The following is a 14,222-nucleotide window of genomic DNA, read 5'->3' as shown; positions in this document are numbered from 1 at the left end:
AATTTGGGTCACTCCCATTCACTTCTGGTGTGACCAGTTCTGCAAGAGCCCCCCAATCCAGCCACAAACACACCTCTTACCAGCTCTCACACTGGCTTCTCTATTGACTCCATGGATAAACCCACGGCATACTGCCAAGAAAATGTTTCCCCTTTTTCTCCTTCCTCCCTTTCCCACAAGGTTCTCTATTTTACTCAGCTCCTAAAGCAGTCTCAAATAAAAGTTCCACATGCCGACTCTCATCATCTTTAAAATGGCTCATCCTCCTTCCCAGCTTGCTGACCCTGTTCCTAGATCACTCACTTTTCTGTCAAATACTTAAACTGAAAGAGGCTCTTGTTTCAGGTTCGGCCTCCTGAGGAAGCCAGATTAACAGAAAGTTCATATTGTATGTAAACAAGTATTGACTTGATAATATTCTTTGGTAACTTTTATAAAGAAAAAAAGGCTTTAAGAAATTGAGTTTTCAGAGTATAAAGTATACTTTATACAAAGTAAGTACACTGTTTTCAAAACATTCAATTTGCTTCACCTTTAGCCAACATAAATATCACTGAATGCTAAATGTAAAAACCATTAAAAAACAATTTAATCCATATTCTTAGATATTCTGCACATTCCCATTTAGTCACTGCAGAAAAAAATGGTAGCACTAGCTATAAAATCACTTAAAACTAGACTCAAATACAAGTCCTACCACTTACTAGTTGCATAACCCTAAGCAAATAACTTGGCCTCAGTTTCATTATATAAAGTAGGGAAAATTACAGTACCCATAGATTATAAATTCTACATGGCTTTTAGTTGCATGTAGGAGAATTGTCTTCTAGCTGGAAAAATGTCACGGAAATCATTTATTTTAAGGAGTTTACAAAAATTCTTAAGATTTACATGCTATATTACACCTGGTTAACCCTGGAACCAAAGAATAACAAGCAGAATCAAGAGACAAAATTTAATATATGCACACAGTTTTATATATAATGCAGCATCACACCATGTAGGGCATTTACTCTTATTTTATACATTCAGATATGTTTGAAACACTTCTTAAGGCTACAAAACAGAACATAGAAAAATAAACAGGAATATATTCAACACTTACAAAAAGTGATATGATAAAGAATATAAAGTACTAGTTTCCTTTTAACACTTCAAAAGATATGTATATATACTTTTTTTTACAAGTAACATCACAAATGATCACATCTTCACATGCTCTTAAAGTATTATTTGTACTCAGTGTAAGGCTATTATCGTTTTTCATACATAAAATTTTCTAGCTCTGTAACACAATGCAATTTTTAATCCATTCAAGTAAGTTCAACCCCAAAGTTGCCGCTTCCCAGCATTAAGACATGCACCCACCCCTCTTCTAAGATTTTCTAAAACTTCTATTTCAGGGAGAAAGATCTCTTTTAAAAAATAATCCCAATTAGTGGGAGAGTAAATGGCTGACACTAGTAGCAAAACCTTAGTTATTTGAAAATAACATATTGGAAAATGAGACATTATTAGGATTTTAAACAAAAACAATAGCATTTAGACATAAAGTAGGGAGCAAAATACAGTAAACAGAAACAGTGTAGCCAAATATGCATTCTCTTCAGCTACACTAGAGTGGACCTTGCTGAGTACCCTTAAGTAAAAGACAAAACATTACCTCATCTAAAAAGGAAGGTAAAACAAAAGAGGCAAAAATAAATATTGCTAGTTTCTAGGATGGCTGAATGTTTTCTAAACCAGAAATGGTTAGAAAGGAACTTTATTGCACCAAGTCAATCATAAGCAAGTTTGCAGTTCACAGGCATTTTAATTCAACCTTGAGTCACAAAAAAAAACAACACACTGCAAGAATACAGTCTGCATTAAATAAGATATCGGCATTGTGGTCTGGGAAAACCTCCTCTTGCCAGGTCAAGGCAGGGTCTGAGCTTAGCCCTGCCATGAAAATGAATTTGTGGGTTATCAGTAAACAGTATGAGGACTACACAGATGCCAGCATCCTGCTGCCAAGGAGGACATGGGGCAAGAGTTGAAGATTTATTTGAGAGCAAATGAACTTGAAGAGACATACACAACACCAAAAGGAAAAGGGGGCTGGAATCAAGTTCAGCCAAAGCACCTAACACAAAAAACAGGTGAGCTTTGGTCAGTCTGTTCTTCAAAATATGTATGACCATAATATGGTGAAGTTTCATAATTTTCCAACTCAAAAATACAAATGATCCTCAGTTCTATACTTTTGCCTCTATTCTCTTATAAAGAAATATGTCAACATACAGTATGACATAAACAGTTAAAATGAAGGACAAAAGCTTGCTTAGCCTTAGTTTGACCTCAGCATAAGGCAAAATCCCCTGGACTAATTAACACATTTAAAAACAAACTTAAAGGAAAAAAAGAAAACCAACCTTCATGCAAAGATTAATTTTAAAACTATCAAAAGTCAGTTCTTTTATTCCAGAGGTCACTGAGAAAAGTACCATCTGCTAAAATTCTCTTTCAAGCACTTTTTCCATCATATCCAAGAGGTGAGATATGAGAAACAGAAAGCAAATCAGTGTTTCCTTCAGGAACTATCTTCTGTTACTCAATTGAGGTAAGACAAAGTGACAATGAAGACATGAATAGTATTTCCAATTTTTAAACATTTTCAGAAGCTGAGATCAAACCCCAGTCAATAAAATGCAGGACACCAGAAGCAACAACTTATTTTGGACTCCTGAGATCAAACACATTGAACTTTCAAATCTGGTGTTTATATCAATATGTGATTTTCATTAAAATCAGGTAAGCTAGTCCTACATAAAAAAGCATGAGCTGAAAGTAGAGGACCCTCTATCTTCTCATTCCTTAACTGAGCCACTGATGTTAAGAAAAAAAATGGCTTAAGCGGTACCTTCAACTACTATTCTAGTTTAGAAGGTGACAACAAATTCCTTTCAATAGGTTCTCTCAAAAAATTTTTTCCACACAACCATCCCAGTCTTTACAATTTTTTACCTAGCACCATCATAATAAAATGTTATCTTTCAAAGTGCTCTCTAAAATCCTGTTACATTATCTAAATGCTAATCACTACTCAAATCAGCAGTTACACAGACGTTAGGTAATTAAAACAGCACAGAGGTAAATAACCATTATTACAGTACAGTGGCGATTCACTGAGCCCAGCTGGCATCCAAACATTCCCATAGGTTATCAGAGAACCCAGAAAACTCATCTGTTTCAGTTCGTCAAATTCAAGTGAATTGTATTTTCTTAAGTAATTTGCTTTACAAAAAAAGAAAGTCACCGCATCTGGTTTTGGCTAGGTATATTACACATGGCATGCAAAGAGAAATTACGACTGTGTTATTTGCATAGCACTCAAACTTCCTGATCAGAAGATAATCTCAACATAATAAAAGTGGATTTTCACATTGGTATGTACAAATAAGAAATACAAGCTACAGTTATTTTTACAAATAACACAGATGAATGAATACTGTGTTAATTCAGAGAGTCCAATCTCCAAATGAGAAGAGTGCAACATGCAAAGGGAACCTCTAGTGAATACTGCAAAGACTGGAAGAAAGCAGGATGGAATTTGTTACCTACCTAAGGGTAACAAGCTATAAAATGCAAAGCAAAACCATTTTCTAGCAGCATCCTCTAGAAAAGAACTAGAAAGTCACAATCATATTATCTTCTATACAATAGTTCCAGCCCTGACAAGTAGAACATGCAAGTGTAAAGTGAAAGTGATACACAACCAATGGTTCAAGGGGGAAAAAACAAAAACAAAAAACAAAAATACACAGTAACTCTAGAAACCTGTCAAGCTAAAAATTTTTAACATTTCTTCTCACAAAATATTTAGAATCTGTCAGTGCATTAGTGTTAAAGTGGCATTAAAAAAACTTCTGCAGTTCTAACTGATGCAGATTATTTTCAAAATGCATAGCATCTACATTTCTTTCGAGTAGGCACCATGATATTTACACCAGTGCTAAGAATTCTTGGTGGAAACAGCCATTTCATTGGATTTCCTACTATTCTTCTATGCCATCTCAACAAATACCAAAATTCAAAAATATACCTTATGAATATTAAAAGAACTATATACAACATTGCTAAGACACAGTTAATAGGCTGCCTTATGTGAATATTAAAGAGAAGACATTATTCAAGTTTGACAGATATTGAGATGAAAGGCCTTTGGGTTGGAAGCATTTTAAAAGACAACAGTGTTTTAGGCTGAGAATTGTTTGAGCCCAGTTTATGACTAAGGCATTGCATAATAAAATATACATTTCTATTTGGTGCAACGTTATGTTTGGAATCTATAGTGTGTCAAATGGTATATTTTCTTGTCACTTTAGTAAACACTATAAAGCACACATTTCCAACATTTGAAATCAAACTTATAAACTTATAAGGAAAAAGCCAAACACTAAATCTATAATGTTTTATATTAAGCTGTTTATAAAAAATACTTTAACAAACTTATCTTCTACTTTTTACGGGGACAGTCGCTTGATAAATAAAACAGATTCTGAATGAAGATAACTGGCAATGCCAGGAATTAACCTGTCCCCTTGAAGTCATGTCCAAAATGTCTTGTCCAGTATGGGAGTGAAGGTAAGGGGGCTGGGGAGGGGAAAGAGTTCCAATTGGGGTTTTTACTTTATTGTATTTTTTTAAAGCCTTCAGAAACATTCCACCTAAGAGTTTCTGTTAGAAAATATTTCAGCAACAACCATCAAGTGTGCTGTCCCCTATGGCCATCTCCCATCCCTGATCTCCTCCTATCTCCCCTAAATGGTCGTCCTCTGACATTTCGATGGTACTGATAACCTTCATCCCGACTTCTGCTTGGCTGTCCTTTCCAGGACTCCTCACCTCTCACATGTTGATATCCGCCCCTACCAGAATAGCCCCAATCACTTTTGTACTTCCTGCTTCCATAAGTTTGATTATAGAACTGCTTAGATCTACCACTTCTCAAAATATTAGACACTTCGTTTTCATCTTCTGAACTCTCTTCTTTTGGTCTTTGCACTCTGCTATCCACAGAGTTGGCCCCAGGGCTGACCACATCAGCAGCAGTCTTAGGATCTTTTACTTTTTCTGTTTTTTCTTTCAGACTTTGAATGGTCCTTTTAGGTTCAAGTTCAACAGGCACAGTTTCTCTCTCTCTGTTTAGAATCTGAGTGGGAGGATGAGCCTTTCCCTCTGCTACAGGAGGGACGGAAGCCAATGCCATATCTGCCTTTCGTGTCTGGGATGATTGCTCTGTCCGGCCTTCTTCCGGCTTACTGCTCACACTTGCTTCAGGGAGAGAATGTACATGTTCACCCCTGGCTTCTGGAAACTCATCTACTGTTGAAACTGAACCACAATCTTTAGACAGATCCAGATTTTCCAGAGACAGATCCAATTCTCCTTTCTCATCAGAGGGCAGGACAATATTCTGCCTCATTACTGGATTTTCTATGAATCCCTGAAAAGGGTACCCATACCAAACATGAGGAAAGAAAGGAGGTGCAATAGGAACTGGGCCTAAGAATGGATTGGGTCCAAAAGATGGTTGGGGGAACATATTCTTGCCACTTAGTGACTCTTCATAATCAGCATGCAGAAGCTGCCCAGGGGTCTCAGATTCAAGATCAGCCTGGTAAGACAATTGTCCATGACTTTCGGACACCTGAGATGGAGGGATAACCAGAGGTGAAGAAAATGTCGGCGGTCCAATCTCTGGCTGTGGCATTTGACCATTAACACTGGCCTCAGTCTGCATAGGAAAGTGGGCATCAGTACAGGTACAGTCACTTTCATTTTGAGCAGCAGGAGCCTCTTGGAACCAGGGATTATGAGGATAAACAGGGACAGGGACCTTTGGGTACATCCTGCAGGCTGCCAGGTAGGCCTGGTGCAGCGGGTACAGGTAAGAATGTGGGGCCCACATAGGACAACTGTATGCCTAAAAAGACACAAAACAGTTAAACAAAAGAGGCGAAAAAAGAGAGGTTTGGGTGCATATCAATCTACAAGTACTAGGCTCAAGGTAAGTTTCTCATGCCTACAAAGACCATATAATCTATAGTCCAAATACTAAATCACTGTAATAACCAACATGAAAATGAATTACAAAATTCACTGCTTTAAGACTCCATTGCTTGCTCCTGTCCTAAAACCAATCTGAAGTCCTCCTAAGTTGATAGGAGATAGTATTTCTATCACTGACTGTTTAGCTAGACCTGCATTCACATTCTGGCTCTACCACTAACTCATTGTGCCACCCCATGCAGGCCAGTTAACATCTGAATTTGTTTTACTGGGAAAATGCCAGTATGAGAGTAGATGATCTCCAATGTTAGGACTCCACAATTCTAGGAGCCCCCAAGAGTACTCCAAATGTAAGGATTAAGTTAGACCTCTAATCAGGGAGGGATAATGTTGAAAATTAAATATTCCAAATCCTTCCTCTGCAAGATTTCAGCTAAAAACCAAAATATGAAGAAAGTATAACTGGTTAGCTAATTGGCTAACCAATTAAAATCAACATTAAATATAAAATTAACCAATTAATGCAGCAGATGGTAAAATAATCAAGTTTCTTTTTATGAAAGTGGTCAGCAGGCTAAGGTAGGGCACTTCATTTCATAGTTTGACTGTCTAAAACCCACAGAAACTAATGTAGGACAGGAGAAAACCTAACGTTAACAGGGACAGAGTTCTCCAACCTAAGAAAAGCTATTTCTAGACTGACCATTTCCCAAAGGATACCTCTGCTCTTCTAGTCAACAACCACACTATCTTATATAGGATGTACACGTTACTTCCTTTGATCTTTTCAATAATGGAGGCAGGTGAAGAATATTACCCCCATTCTATAAATGAAAAAGTTAGGCCCAGATACGCTACATGGCTTGCCCAGGGAAATTCAGCTAAAGAGTGATGGAGCAGAACTTCAAGCCCAGATTTGCATCTAATTAATTCCCAAGCGAGGGCATTTCCATTAGGCTGCCCAAAGATGCAGCTATGTCTTGAATATACTCACAGGTTAAGCCATCCCAGTCAAGACAAAAAGTAAAACTGGAGCCTCTACTAGCACTAAAAACAAACAATATAGTACAGAAAATGCTGGTTTTTAAAATAATGAGATTTAGCAAATTTTAGGTTACTGACTGACAGGATAAGAGTTAACACTAGTAATAATTTAAAACAGTATTAATGAATAAACTGACTTTAAGATGATAAAATGTAAATACCTTCACACCAAGATTGAAGAAAAATCGAAGAATATTCTTATCTAAAAATAAAGTAATCATTTGTTAAAAGTATATATCTGCAGAGCTTTTATTTATCATCCTCATTAAACATATAGTTCTAAAGACAATTTTACCTACTCTAGTTGTTTTCTCTAGCCTGTGAAACAAAACATAGATAAAAACCGTAATATAACATAACATAAAAACAGGCTGTTACCAAAGGTTAATTCCAGATTCAATATGCTTTGTCTGTTAGCATGTAAATCCCAAAATGGCTTTGACTGAAATTTTTATCTTATTAAAACTGAATCTGGGTAAAGGACATTCAGGTGCTTTTTTTCTCAACTTTTCTGGGGGTTTAAAAATTAGGAAATGAAAATGTCGAGAATGGTAAAATCAACATAAAACCTAACTTATTAGTAGCATCATTAGTAGGATAATAGTATTCCAAGTATTCATTTACCATGAGCCAGTTACCCATAGACACAAACATCAAACTACTAACTAATAAAACAAAAACATTCACATAAATCCAGGTAAACAGCATATAGTAGTCATTGCATTACTCAGATTTACAGATATAAAATTTTGCAAACCAAAAATGAGGGAGGGGCAAATTCCTTAAAAATAAAGGGGGAAAGTAAATTTTAAAAGAATTTTTAAACAAAAATAAGACACATTAAATATAGTACTTTAACAGCCACTACATACTATATTTGCTTTTCTCTGTAACTTTTTCATGGATGCAAGTGTTAGTTCTGAAATGCAGACCCATGTTTAGGTATCTAATTAGTGAAATTATTATGATCTTAATTCAGAATGGTTTCAAGTCCGTTTATGTAAAAAACACAGAAGGAGGTATCATTACTAAGCACACTAGCATTAACAAGTATGCCAGAAACATTAAAAAAAATTTTTTCTGGGCCAGGTGCGGTGGCTCACGCCTGTAATCCCAGCACTTTGAGAGGCCGAGGTGGGTGGATCACAAGGTCAGGAGATCGAGACCATCCTGGCTAACATAGTGAAACCCTGTCTCTACTAAAAAATACAAAAAAATTAGCCAGGCATGGTGGCGGGTGCCTGTAGTCCCAGCTACTCAGGAGGCTGAAATGGGAGCATCGCTTGAATCCAGGGGGCAGAGGTTGCAATGAGCTGAGATCGCATCACTGCACTCTAGCTTGGGCGACAGAGAGAGACTCCGTCTCAAAACAGAAAAAAAATTCTAATACATTTTTCTAATAAATCAAGCTGAAACAAGAATGAATGACTAATAGCTAAACCTCTGCTGCCTTCCCATCCTTGAGCTTACTAAGAAACCAGACCTCTGACCTCTACTTACCTCTCTTCATTTCTTACTAAGCTTGTTTGGACTTGATAAAGTCAATTTGAACTTGGAGAAGGAGCTCACCTTTAGGCAGGTCCTCCCCAGTCTGACACAGTGAATAAGGTGGTACAATGGCTCGATCTCCCTTTTCATTACAAGGAAACCCAGGATAGAGTGGGTCTTGATAAAGGCTCAATGTCTGAGGCAAAGGCATCAAGGGCTGGTTAACTGCCTGTATTGACACAGGAACTGGAGAGGGTGTTAAATGAGCTTGGGATACAGCAGAATCAGGTCCAGTGGTCAAAGTCTGTGTCACTGACAAAACGGGAATTGGAGCAGGGACACCTACAAACAAGAAGAAAAGGAATCAAAAATGACAAAAGATGAAAATCTTTACAAATATGCTTACATTAACCTATAAAGAATGCTATATAACTGATATAGCCAATCTAAAGTAGTACCTTTTAATATCAACCAAGGGCCCTCCTGGACACAAAGAAGGAAATATGCCCAGGACACAAGCTTTGAGTCAATGTCTTCTAACAGTAGCTCTTGCAGGCACGTGTAAGACATGGGGCTGGTCAAGGGGTTCATTACGGGGCCATAAAGAGCTGGCCCACGAAGGAAGCATCAAACCGTGGTGCTAATTAGTGCTGAGCAACCAAAGCAACCAGCTCAAACATCATGCTCCTGAGATTATGAGGGCATATGTCAGATGAATACAACACCAAATGAACATGGTCTTTCCACATTGGAAGCAGAGCAAAGCAGAGTATCACAGAAAGCTCTGTGAGGCTCCACATACCTAACCCTGCTCGGAGGTCAAACTTTCACTCAAGAGTTTGAAGTCTCTGACTAGAAAGGTGTTTTGGGTGGCTAGATTTTCTAAACCCTTCTCTAACCTGTTGGTCCAAAAGTTGTAGGTTCACTTGGCCAGGCTGGCACAGTGGCTGGTAAAGAAGGCACCGCAGGAGTTAGATGTACCTCTGGAGAAACTAGAAGGGGAGCTGGATTTGACAAAGACACATGCTCTGCTGGCTTCTTCAAGAAGGGAGTGAGTAGGGGAAGACAGAAAAAGACAAGAGGTCATTTTACTTTAACATTAATTTTAACCACCAGATACATATTGAGTTGCCTGCCTTTTATACAAATGAAGTACAAACAGCCCTTTATAGTCTTAGAAATGTAAGAGAAACACACAGCAGCTAAAGATAATATGCAAACAAATTTGATCCTAACCAAGGGTTGCCTACCAACAAGGACTGCATTTTTTAATACAGACAGGGTTTCACCATGTTGCCCAGGCTAGTCTCAAAACTCTTGGGCTCAAGAGTTGGGCTCTACCCGCCTCGGCATTCCAAAGTGATGGAATTTCAGGCGTGAGCCACTGCACCTATCCACTAGCAGAGTTAAATACAACACAATACTTTTAAGGCAAGTGAGCAAAATCATTGAAATCTTGAAATTCATGATTATTTAGAAAAACTCCTCATACAACTATATGCTTCCTGGCATTTAACATTTAACTTTCTCTACTCTTGTATTAGGATCAAGAACTAAAATGTCTGCTAGAACACAGGTTCATCATGAAATTTGTAAATTGGTATTTTTTTAATGCATATTTTTCAAATCTTTTCAATCAGTACATTCCCTCCCATCTGTGAAATAACTGATGCAGACAAATCTTTTAAATTTTGAAATAAAGCAGAAATTCATAGTTTCCCTTCAAAAATCTAATTTTCAAGCAAATCTACCAAAGTAAATACAAAGTATCAAATATAACGGTAACAAATATAAATATACTCAAAATCAATTCAAAAGAATGGTCTCAATGTCCAGAAAATGGTGGTTATTTCTATAACATTCCATAGAGAACATTCTAGACTAACATCAGAATACATTTAAAAATCATAACCACGGCCAAACCGTGATGCTAAAAAAATTCTCCATTTCCCATATTGATGTTTTCTGTTGTTAAATGATCCTATATACAGAGTAAAGAAACCCAGAGAGTAGAGCATTCAATATTAAATGCAACAATATACTTACTTGTTCTGCAGGAGAAGGGCACTCTAACTTCTTTGACTTTGATGGTGACGAAACTGTTGCATATTTATCATCGGTAATATTCTTTGGAAGAAAAAAAAAAGTTTTGTATTTCAGAGACCCACATTCTGGAATAATTGATGGTTTCCTTTTATAATTCACCCTACCTGTATCTGATAGAACCCTCTCACCACTGAGTATTTTTTCCAATTATATCTTATCTTCAACAAGTAGGCTAACTTTGCCTGAACATCTTTATTATATCAAACTACTGGGCAGTTTTCATTGGGGGCAAGGCTTCAAACAGTATACTCTTCTCCTTTAAAAATATCACTCTAGAGGGACAGAGAATAAAAGCTACTTTCTAACAATTCAGGCAGGGCACCCTAATGTACCTTGAAGACATAATTTGTGAGTGACTTCTCAATCCCCATTATCTTTTTCCTGCTTTTCTACTTTCCTAATACACAGCTATAAAATTTTGATTTTCACCTTCTTCCACTTCTTCCTGCTGTACTATCATAGTACTAAGGAAAAAGAAAAGATGCAAGTAGTGTTTAAAACTTTTACCTCCAATGTGCTTGGTTCAGGCTTTTTATCCAACTGACTATGTCCATGAATAGAGTCTGCAGCAGATCAAGATTAAAAAAGACAGCATAAGCCACCAGTCATGTCTGAACACAGAACAACAAAATACGAAGATAGAAGAAGCCAAAAGTATTATTTGAACCATGTTTAGCCAGTGAAAACGTGGTTTTTAGAATAGCATTTAACATGCTTTAGCTTGAGTCAATGCTTCTCTACAACATTCAAAATATGTGACATTAGATAAACTACTTAACAACTTAAAAAGTGTTCCTTCCCAAATATATGGCACTAAGCCAGTCATCTAAAGAGATCTCTAGCATCTGCTTTCGAATGATGAGATAACTTACCTTTGTCTTTTCGTTCTTCTGTATCCATTCTCCGCCTGCTTCCTTTTCTATCACTTACATGTGATGATTTTCTCTGGACACATGGGTTGCTACTCTGAGAAGCTGACTGACTGACTGATGAGCTCTTTAAAATGAACAAAACCCAGCATTCTGTGTTAAAGATTTACCCACAAATATATGAACAAATCCTGTATTTAATCTTATTCTTCATACTTCTAAAAATCTCAAAATTCACAGCCTTGTATTTTTGAACTGAAACTAAAGAAGATAGAATCTAGGGTCCATAATTAATTATACACCCTAGATTAATAGTCTTATCACAAAGTCGAAAGGATTAAGCAATCAGATTTCAGCCTAGATTAGTAGACTTAATCTTCATATCCCTATTTCAGGAAGCCACCCTGACCAAACCTTTACCCTACAACTTTTCTTTACAAAAACAACATCTTCTGTGCCAACCTTCCAAAAAAGTCATTGTAGTGCCATATTTTTCGGTGGGGAGTTGGGGAGAACCTAAGTGCAAATTAGCAAATACAGTGCACAAGGATTCTTATCAATGAAGTGTTTACTGACGGTCAGCAAAACACTTAAACTCTGCATGAGATCAGGGGCTGAAATAAGTCAGGTTTTTAAGCTAAATTATCATTGAAGGTTCTAGGTTCCTGTTTTAGCATTCTAAATAAATGTTCCACACAGCTAAGAGGAGGATCTCAGTCTTCTCTAACAGTTTTCTAGAAAACAAATTTGAGCCACTATCAAAAGCAATCAGTATTAAACTCCTTAGTCTAAAAATGATGAGTACGAAAGACCTCATTCTTAACAAGAAAGAAATTTCACAATCTGTACCCACATTACAGTAGTTGTACTTTTACAATTCACTAACTGAAAAATGCAAAAAGGTATGAATGCAAGCTTAAACAATTTGTAGTTGTTATTTATATAATAACACATATGACATGAGAGATAAATGTACACAGCACATAAACGATGCTTATTTATGTACGGATTTGGGCACTTCAATTATTCCTAAATGGATTCGGGCACTTCTTCCAATAATTCCTAAACTCCAATGCCTGTGCCAGATTAAACTGCTATTCCAGATCACCTGTTTTCAATTGAGTTCCTCCTCAAGTCTCCTAAGGAAGTCCACAGAGACCAGAAGACAGACCTCAGTGTGTGACGCTTTAATGTTTTATACTGGTATACTGGGTAACCTCCCGTAACAGTCCACTATTTATTTAATCTACTCTAAAAAGAAAATGTGTCCAACCACCATTCTGGATCATAGGTCATTTGGGTACTACTTACCAAGATGTAAAAGACCACAGGCACAGGCTCCCAGACATGAGAATGAATTAGGTACCCCTCCTCTTTGCTGCCAACAAACCCACCTCAGAGAGCACATACTTCATTCTACATGAGAACAGTTTTCCCTTCTGACTTCCCAAAAAGAATTAAGAAACCTGAAGGTAGAGAACACTTCTTTTATCAGAGAAGCATCCATCACAGCCTGACACATGGAGAAAGGACAAAGCCTCAGGATGACATGTGTTACCACCTCCAACAGCAAACACCCTGAAAGACAGCTCTCAAAAAGGCTTCCTGATTTTACACATATATCTTGTAATGGATTAACTAAATCATGAACCTCTACTACATAGTACTTTTGCTAACAAATTAAACACGTTTTAGTTCAAAAGAAAACGCTAAACACTACAAGTGAACAAACCAGTTTACTTGCCTCAACTCTATCAACCTTATAGTAATATCTCTAGGTCTAGAGATATTACTAAACATGTGAAAAGGAAAAATAGGAAAAATGTGAAAAAAATGTGATCTTTAAAGTATTTAAAGTTTAAAAATTATTAGTTTACCCTTGGGAACTATGGCTTAATCTAAAAACTGTATTAAGAGAAACTTCTATACAATAACTTTTAAACTGTCTTTTCATACATACCGAAAGGGCTGGGAAAGCCTGTTCATCTCTGTTCTGAATCTCATAGAGTAAACGGGATTCTTCTATAGCTTGCTTCTCTCTGCGCTCTTCTGGGGAAAGGCCGAAATAGTTAGATTCTCGACTTGTGTGATCAAAATCCTCAACTCTTTCACGATCAGGTTTTCTGTCAAATAAAACATTCTTGTCAGAAAAAAAAAAAAAAAGACAAACTATACTGAGTACCTAAAATAAAATGATCTATTTTGCAATATAAACATTTTACTAATTTAGCTACACTGACATTTTAGAACATTTGGCAGCCTAGTTAATAAATGTTTAGCAAATGGAAGCTTCTGTAGCATGCCCTTACAGAGAGTCAAGAAGACAAACTTAACAATGGGAGGTAGAGGGGAAAAGAAAAAAAAACTTATTTCCAAATGATACAAAAATGAGTGAGGTTTTTTTCTTTTCATCAAGGAAGAAATGTGAGAACTGTATATACTTGTTATACCATATTCCAATATTTTCATTAAGAATTAATTCTCAAAGGGAAAATTATTAGTTTAGGTCTCAAAAGCATTCTCACTTTCTGTTCTAAATAAAGGGGAATGGTCCAAAGGTCCAATAAGACAGCAGGACCATCTTCCCACTTGTTTATGACACCACCAAGGGAGACAGAGAGCTGAAAAAGAAAAACTAAAACATGTCAGGCTGGATACCAA

At 36.8% G+C, this 14,222-nt stretch overlaps 1 protein-coding gene across 3 annotated transcripts in view; it reads right to left on the bottom strand.

Annotated features, from left to right (window-relative positions):
• Positions 1-941: 941 nt before the first annotated feature.
• OTUD4 (OTU deubiquitinase 4) overlaps positions 942-14,222 on the bottom strand; it is a 48,117-nt gene continuing 34,836 nt past the window's right edge. For all 3 annotated transcript variants that reach the window (XM_050791760.1, XM_050791761.1, XM_050791764.1), the window contains exons 14-21: positions 13,522-13,684; positions 11,565-11,688; positions 11,200-11,255; positions 10,633-10,713; positions 9,486-9,624; positions 8,668-8,928; positions 7,260-7,300; positions 942-5,968 (exon numbers count right to left, since the gene is read on the bottom strand). In XM_050791760.1, the coding sequence (XP_050647717.1) occupies positions 4,748-5,968; positions 7,260-7,300; positions 8,668-8,928; positions 9,486-9,624; positions 10,633-10,713; positions 11,200-11,255; positions 11,565-11,688; positions 13,522-13,684 (2,086 nt within the window). In that variant the 3' untranslated portion in view covers positions 942-4,747. The remainder of the gene's footprint in view (positions 5,969-7,259; positions 7,301-8,667; positions 8,929-9,485; positions 9,625-10,632; positions 10,714-11,199; positions 11,256-11,564; positions 11,689-13,521; positions 13,685-14,222) is intronic.

This window comes from Macaca thibetana, chromosome 5 (genome assembly GCF_024542745.1).
Source record: "Macaca thibetana thibetana isolate TM-01 chromosome 5, ASM2454274v1, whole genome shotgun sequence".
In the NCBI taxonomy this organism is placed as follows: Eukaryota; Metazoa; Chordata; class Mammalia; order Primates; family Cercopithecidae; genus Macaca; species Macaca thibetana.
The sequence above is the reverse complement of the archived record's forward strand: the minus strand, read 5'-3'. Positions and strand labels throughout refer to the sequence as shown.